Source organism: Sinocyclocheilus rhinocerous, unplaced genomic scaffold, assembly GCF_001515625.1.
Source record: "Sinocyclocheilus rhinocerous isolate Xijiao unplaced genomic scaffold, SAMN03320098_v1.1 scaffold1310, whole genome shotgun sequence".
NCBI classification, from domain to species: domain Eukaryota; kingdom Metazoa; phylum Chordata; class Actinopteri; order Cypriniformes; family Cyprinidae; genus Sinocyclocheilus; species Sinocyclocheilus rhinocerous.
In genome coordinates this window covers 94,933-103,722 of record NW_015635534.1, presented here as the reverse complement: position 1 = coordinate 103,722, position 8,790 = coordinate 94,933, and the positions used below count along the sequence as shown (strand labels likewise).

At 35.9% G+C, this 8,790-nt stretch overlaps 1 protein-coding gene across 1 annotated transcript in view; it reads right to left on the bottom strand.

Moving 5' to 3' along the window:
- The window catches only part of LOC107747136 (glucagon receptor-like), a 47,044-nt gene that overhangs the window by 21,795 nt on the left and 16,459 nt on the right, over positions 1-8,790 (bottom strand). The window contains exon 2 of the mRNA XM_016561564.1: positions 6,309-6,398. Within this exon, the coding sequence (XP_016417050.1) occupies positions 6,309-6,359 (51 nt within the window). The 5' untranslated portion in view covers positions 6,360-6,398. The remainder of the gene's footprint in view (positions 1-6,308; positions 6,399-8,790) is intronic.

Here is an 8,790-nt window from a genome sequence, read left to right as displayed (position 1 = left end):
TTCGGCATTAACTTGCATTTCATTTGCACAGATAACAGAACCAATTTCACTCCGTTTGGATAATTTTTTTTTAAAGCGCTTTACCTTTCCGGTACCAGGGCAGGTACCACGGGCAGGACACGTTAACCGTGGTGCCCGGCGATCCATCGGGCCAACACACGTACTGATCAAACGTCCTGTTACACACCAGTCCTGAAACACACAGAGACACGTCAGCTGCTGAAGTACCACACACTGCACACATTACCCCACAGTCACGAGCCTGACCTGCGGCCGGCGGTGTGCTGATGAAGCTCTGGATGCACTCATTTGTGTAGATCCTCCATTGCTCCTGCAGCAGCTTCAGAGATTTTCCAGAAGACACCTACAAACACCACATCACTTCAAACATGGGCTTAAACACACTGAACATTTACAGGATCAGAGCCACTTCTACAATACTACTAATGAACACATAATTAAATTCATATAATATAATATAATATAATATAATATAATATAATATAATATAATATAATATAATATAATATAATATAAAATACGATATGATACGATATGATGTGATGTGATACGATACGATGTGATACGATACCATACAATACATTACAATACAATACAATACAATACAATACAATACAATATAATATAATATAATATAATATAACCAAATATAAAATAAAATTAAATTAAATAAATATTCATATTTTGAAGAAATATTTTTTTTCATATTTTGAATGGGCTTTTATTGTTATTTTTCAGTTTTTTTTTCATTTATTTTAGTTTAAGTCTTGGTAATTTTGTTGTGCTTTTGTCTTCTTTATTACTTGTTATTAGTTCTTAGTTGTTCTTTAAAACAACAACAACAACAACAATAATAATAAAATTAATAATAATATTAATAATAATACTAATTGTAAGCTTTATTTCATTTTTTATTTCATTTTTTAGTTTTGATCATTTTAGTACTTCAGCTTAAACAGATTTATTTCACTTAGTTCCCAGTTTTTATTTGTATATTTTCTGTTTTCATTTTAATTGCAGTTTTAGTAATTTTGTTGTGGTTTCTTGTAATTTTTGTTCTTTTTTTTTTTTTAAATAAATATGTCTATATAGTTCGTTATAATAACCCTGTTTGCAAAGCAGCATTTATCACTTCAGTAAAAAAGTTGTTTAATTGATTATTCCTTAACAACATGGACGCTGAATCATCATCAAACATTTTTCTCACCATAAAATGGCTTTAAAAAACTCCCCAAAAAATCACAGAGATGTTGATACGAGACTTCAAAAAAAGAATCTCCAAGATTTTAATTGGCGTTCATATGTTGAACGCTCTGCATTTATCGGATCCTTCCTCAAACGTGGGTCGCGCACCTCATAAACGGCTGAAAAGTACCTGAGCATGGTTTTGAGATGAATGTCCTCTTTCTTCTGATCTGACTCGCGCTAATTGTGTCGTTTTAATTGCGCAGAAACATAAGATGTAGAACCTCTTTGATGTTAAAGTAGATTAGATCCTTTTAAGATTGTGAAATTCATTTTATGATGCTTTCTTAAATGAAAATCTGTTCCTTCAACGGACAAATTACGTCCCCAGAAGGAACCTGATCACATCTCATGTAATGATGTCCACAAAAAGAGAAAAGTTCACATGAGACGAGAGGTCACGGCAAACAAACACAGGGAATAAATCTGAAGGCGCTGAGGCTTTAGTGTGGGTCAGATGAAGAAACGTAAAGTGACTCTCCACACAGATGTGATTTAATGACCTAAAGCTGACCTGAGGCTTTTGTTCAGTTTTACCTCAGAAGAAATGAAAGGTACATTTATTAGATCTGTGTATGCTGATGAACACTCGCATGAGATAAAGACACTGCAAACTACAGTTCTGTCAGGACCACTATCGTCAAAGATGATTGACAATTAGCATACAGTTTGGATTGGCGGTATGGTTCCGTTCTGGGCAAGAACTCCCTGCGCATCCATGCAGCCTAGCATGGATGAGAGCAAGGAGAGCAGCGATAACCCCCCCAGGGTAAACAGAACAGAACCAACATAAACATTGCAGATATCGTTAAAGTTCAATAATGTTAAGTACACATTTTAGAATTAGTCTGATTCAAAAGAGAATCCGAAGGCTGAATCCTGACTGACAGAGGAGGAGCTGGGGATGGAGGAGGGTAATTAGCTATTGAGCAATGCGAAAACTGCTGATAATACTGAGGGACCTTATATATGAATGCTTAGATAGGTGTCGTATTCCCATAGGTTGATGGGGATCAGCTGAGAGTCAGCTAATGCGAGCTTGACTAACGTGACCTGCCAGAACTAACGCTACGCTAGATTTAGAGGTTTAAATATCCTGCAAATGGCCTGGTGCCATGCGGTGCGTATCCTGATGCTATACGTTTATTAATATAAAACTAACTTAATGAATCTTTTGCTTAGAATTAATAAGTAATCATACTAATCAACCACTTAACTGTAATTTACAAAAATGTTTAACACCCTGTCTACACTCAAAGAAAGAGGAGTGTAAAACAAATTTTAAGTTTCAATGTAATAGAACAATCACAATCTTCCATATTGTGATTGTTGGGGGGAAAATGAAGGACAGGGACTAGGTTCTATCCATCTTTGTAAATTATGATGGAGGCAGATCTGAATGTGAGCTTGCAGTCGACTGTAAGAAAGGGGCAGGGTTTAAGCTGACTAAACGATTGGAGATTTCCAGCATGCTTCACATGAGCATCGATGAATATTTACAATAAGATCAATAACATGCATTTAGAAAATTGATGTGAAGTTTCATTTGAAACATTACATTTAATGTGTGGATTGATCAGATTTATCTATTTAATTCACAAAAGGTTTTGCGATTCAGTTAAATTTCTTTCTTAGTAATCCTGAAGCTAAACCTCAGGATATGCAAATGCCGCCATCACTGATTGGTGCACAGTGACAGACTGCCGGCTTTCCATTTAGTAGCTACCAAATGTCAAAAGTATGACAGCAAAAGCTGACAATTTAACACAAAATGAACTGGTTTCTAAACCTACACTTAGCATGAGAGAGCATCCTCCTTCACTTTTTCTTAAATATAATATACACAAGATACCCGAGAGGTTGAGAAGTTAACGCAGTGTAATCGTTTATGCATTTTAAGAATGCATTTATTGAGATTTATGTGTTTGAATTCCCTTTGCTCTAGATGTTTATATAGTGGTATGGGGTGTCTTTGCATACACTATGTAGTGCAGTACCTGGCTGCTCTGTTCTGGAGGTCCACTCAGTCCCGCAGCAGCCATGTACGTGCTGCCGATGGTTTTAATCTTCTCCACACCACTGAACTTGGGCTTAGACAGCAACTGCAGGTAAGGAGAGGAGGCAAGGGCCAAGTGGATATCAGTGTTTCAGAGCAGTAGAAATCCATGCCATGATGTTATCGCATATTAAATGACAGAGAGTATGAGAGGATTCACACTGAAACTCCGCACTATCAATATGTGAAACCTGTATTTAGATCCCTCTCAATGAACCAAATTGCTGCCAGAACTTTTTTTTAAGCGCTTTACCTTTCCGGTACCAGGGCAGGTACCACGGGCAGGACACGTTAACCGTGGTGCCCGGCGATCCATCGGGCCAACACACGTACTGATCAAACGTCCTGTTACACACCAGTCCTGAAACACACAGAGACACGTCAGCTGCTGAAGTACCACACACTGCACACATTACCCCACAGTCACGAGCCTGACCTGCGGCCGGCGGTGTGCTGATGAAGCTCTGGATGCACTCATTTGTGTAGATCCTCCATTGCTCCTGCAGCAGCTTCAGAGATTTTCCAGAAGACACCTACAAACACCACATCACTTCAAACATGGGCTTAAACACAACAAACATTTACAGGATCAGAGCCACTTCTACAATACTACTAATGAACACATAATTAAATTCATATAATATAATATAATATAATATAATATAATATAAAATACGATATGATACGATATGATGTGATGTGATACCGATGTGATAGATACGATACCATACAATACATTACAATACAATACAATACAATACAATACAATACAATATAATATAATATAATATAATATAATATAATATAAAATACGATATGATACGATATGATGTGATGTGATACGATACGATGTGATACGATACCATACAATACATTACAATACAATACAATACAATACAATACAATATAATATAATATAATATACGATGCGATATAATATAATATAATATAATATAACCAAATATAAAATAAAATTAAATACATTACAATACAATACAATACAATACAATACAATATAATATACAATACAATACAATACAATATAATATAATATAATATAATATAACCAAATATAAAATAAAATTAAATTAAATAAATATTCATATTTTGAAGAAATATTTTTTTTCATATTTTGAATGGGCTTTTATTGTTATTTTTCAGTTTTTTTTTCATTTATTTTAGTTTAAGTCTTGGTAATTTTGTTGTGCTTTTGTCTTCTTTATTACTTGTTATTAGTTCTTAGTTGTTCTTTAAAACAACAACAACAACAACAATAATAATAAAATTAATAATAATATTAATAATAATACTAATTGTAAGCTTTATTTCATTTTTTATTTCATTTTTTAGTTTTGATCATTTTAGTACTTCAGCTTAAACAGATTTATTTCACTTAGTTCCCAGTTTTTATTTGTATATTTTCTGTTTTCATTTTAATTGCAGTTTTAGTAATTTTGTTGTGGTTTCTTGTAATTTTTGTTCTTTTTTTTTTTTTAAATAAATATGTCTATATAGTTCGTTATAATAACCCTGTTTGCAAAGCAGCATTTATCACTTCAGTAAAAAAGTTGTTTAATTGATTATTCCTTAACAACATGGACGCTGAATCATCATCAAACATTTTTCTCACCATAAAATGGCTTTAAAAAACTCCCCAAAAAATCACAGAGATGTTGATACGAGACTTCAAAAAAAGAATCTCCAAGATTTTAATTGGCGTTCATATGTTGAACGCTCTGCATTTATCGGATCCTTCCTCAAACGTGGGTCGCGCACCTCATAAACGGCTGAAAAGTACCTGAGCATGGTTTTGAGATGAATGTCCTCTTTCTTCTGATCTGACTCGCGCTAATTGTGTCGTTTTAATTGCGCAGAAACATAAGATGTAGAACCTCTTTGATGTTAAAGTAGATTAGATCCTTTTAAGATTGTGAAATTCATTTTATGATGCTTTCTTAAATGAAAATCTGTTCCTTCAACGGACAAATTACGTCCCCAGAAGGAACCTGATCACATCTCATGTAATGATGTCCACAAAAAGAGAAAAGTTCACATGAGACGAGAGGTCACGGCAAACAAACACAGGGAATAAATCTGAAGGCGCTGAGGCTTTAGTGTGGGTCAGATGAAGAAACGTAAAGTGACTCTCCACACAGATGTGATTTAATGACCTAAAGCTGACCTGAGGCTTTTGTTCAGTTTTACCTCAGAAGAAATGAAAGGTACATTTATTAGATCTGTGTATGCTGATGAACACTCGCATGAGATAAAGACACTGCAAACTACAGTTCTGTAAGGAGAATCAGAAGGCTGAATCCTGACTGACAGAGGAGGAGCTGGGGATGGAGGAGGGTAATTAGCTATTGAGCAATGCGAAAACTGCTGATACTACTGCGGGACCTTATATAGGAATACTTAGATAGGTGTCGTATTCCCATAGGTTGATGGGGATCAGCTGAGAGTCAGCTGATGCAAGCTTGACTAACGTGACCTGCCAGAACTAACGCTACGCTTAATTTACATGTTACGTGTATGTTACAAAAGATTTCTATTTCAAATAAATGCTGTCCTTTTGAACTTTCTATTCATCTGTGAATTCTGAAAAATAAAATGTATCACAGTTTCCACAGAAATCTGAAGCAGCACAACTGTTTTCAACATGGATAATAATCAGAAATGTTTCTTGAGCAGCCAATCAGCATATTAGAAGGATTTCTGAAGATCATGTGACACTGAAGACTGGAGTAATGGTGCAAATTCAGATTTGATCACAGAAATAAATTACATTTTACAATTGAATTCACACAGAAAACAGCTATTTTAAATCATAATAATATTTCAGATTTTTAACGCACTTTTGATCAAATAAATGCAGCCTTGCTGAGCAGAAGAGACTCAAAACATAAAAAAAAAAAAAAAAACCTTTAGAAACCTCAAAGGTTTAAACGCTAGCGTGTCTAGTCAAAGCTAATGTTGTTGTTTTGACCTGAGTGTTTGCGGTCAGAGTGAAGAGGACCAGCAGCAGACAGACGGACATTCCTCACAGCGGCTCATCACTCGCTCGTCATCACACCACCTACAGAAAACACACACAACACACCTTTCTGAAGAGCAGTTAATCAGGCTGAATTCACCACCACCACGATGATGCAGCGGGGTTTCCAGCTAGTTTCAGAGATCTTCAGCTCTTTTGTTTTCACCCGAGGTGTCATTATCCATCATGGATGTGAATGTTTTTCACATGAAGTTATGAATTAGACATCTGAATTTAACTGGCTCCATCATTGTTTTCTCCTCACAGAAACGGCCGTGATCATTATCGTCAGGAACAGACTCCTACAGCGAGTGCGTGTTATGAGTAAACTCCTATTTTGGCCGTATCCCTGCGGAGCGTTCGGAGCGGAAGAGATTTACTCCTCAGATTTCCCACACAGACATTCCTCTGGTAACATGCCATGGCATTACACACACACACACACACACTGTAACAAGCGCAGAAAACATCACAATAATGTGTTTTGGTGGAAAAGATCGGCTCCGTGCAGCGTCTCCTTCCACGTGACAATAGACCGTTTTTTTTTTTTCCGAAGCCGGAGAACGGAACGAAATCTGAAACGTTTCTGCAAAAAACACCTTTACCATGGGAACATTTTTGGCTAAAACGTTTCAAATTCCATTCTGTTCCAATCTCTCTGCTGGACGTGACGCTCCCAGATCAGTCTGTGCGTGTTTACTTCAGTCCTACAATGAAGAACGTTAGAGACATTTGCACACGGACAACTAGAAAAGCAATTAAGACTTCCAGTACTTTTCCTGCTGGGTAGTAACTGATTAAATGTAATCTGGATTATGTAATCAGATTCCAAAAATGGAGTACTTGTAACTGGAAACACTGAAATCGAGTGAATGCTTTCTGTACAAGAAACACACCTGAGAACTGCATGAAGTCTCGTGAGCCATAAAAGAGAAACCTCGGAGCAATAAACATGTCCCACACATTCCTCCTTTAATTTCTCACCCATGTTCTTTCTCTTTTTCTCTCTGCAGTAAACCTGTAAAACAATTTCACCTCTTTTGTCTGATTGGACCCTTCACAGCTGAAGAAAAAAGATAAATGGAGGGAGGAGAGAAGATTTTGAGGGGCTGAAAAGGTCAACATTTCTAGACCTCCAGGATGAACACACATCTTGCAGTCCTGCATTAATTCAGACAGAGATACAGGGAGCGACCCTGTGCGCACGGCATTATGGGAAATAACTACTTCAGCTCAGATTGCATTTACTCACTGTTGGTGTTTACCGGTTAATGGTGATTTAATTAGTGCTGCTACTAAAACCTCTAGCTTTCTTAAAGAGTCTTAAAGTTAATTGTGTGTTTGTGATTCAGACATGATTCCTCAAATCATGTGTTGTTGAAGAGATTGCTGTGCTGTGACGCACATTTTCACCTGTTGGACCAGAAAAACGCCCACAGACATGAGCCACATCTAGAGAGCAGAAGATCACAGAGACGTGAGGATGCAAAACCCAGAATACACTATAAACCTTCATTAAGAAGATATATTGGTGAATGTGTAGCGAAAAACAGCTACTGGTCCCCACTGACATCCATAGTATAGAAGAAAAAAAATACTATGGAAGTGGATGGGGACCAACATTCTTCAAAATATCTTCTTTTGTGTTCAGCAGAAGAAAGAAAGTCATACAGGTTTGGAACTTTAGGGTCAGTAAATGATGACAGGGTTTTCTTCTTTTGTCTGGACTGACCCTTTAACTACAGGAAATCCTTCATTTCACAATAATCTCTCTGAATCACTAGACAGAGACGGAGAGAGAGAATTGTCATCAGCGGTAATAAAATACAGCTTGACCAAAAAGCAAGTGCTGACTGGAAATACCATTTATTGTTAGTGTGTGTGTGTGTGTGTAATGGTTTTAGTAATAGGCTGAATTAAGGCTGGATCTGAAGTGGACTGTGTGCTGAGCCTCTTTAGTTCATTGCTTTTTAAATACTCTCATTATGTGTAATAGATAAATGAATCATCTGGAAGTAAACGCTTATTGATTTGGAGGAACTCAAGTACCATTTTCAAAAGCGATTAGGACCATTGACACAGAATATAAACGGTGCGTAAATCAGCTGCGCTGTGAACCGTCAGACGTGTGCGGTGGTTTAATGTGGATGTCTTCACTGCTGCTCCATCGTAATGTGTTTAATGCAGCATGTTTATAAAACAGAATATTTAATATGATATATAATATTATTATAATAGTTATTTTATTATATTTCAATATTATTATTTGTATTTACATTTTAATATTTATTTATTTATTATAATTTATTTATTTATATGTTTGTATATTTATAACTAAATAAATGTATGCGTGTGTATACACACACACTCATAAAATACTAAGTATAATATTACATATAAACTTATATTTAATAATACTGTATTATAATTATAA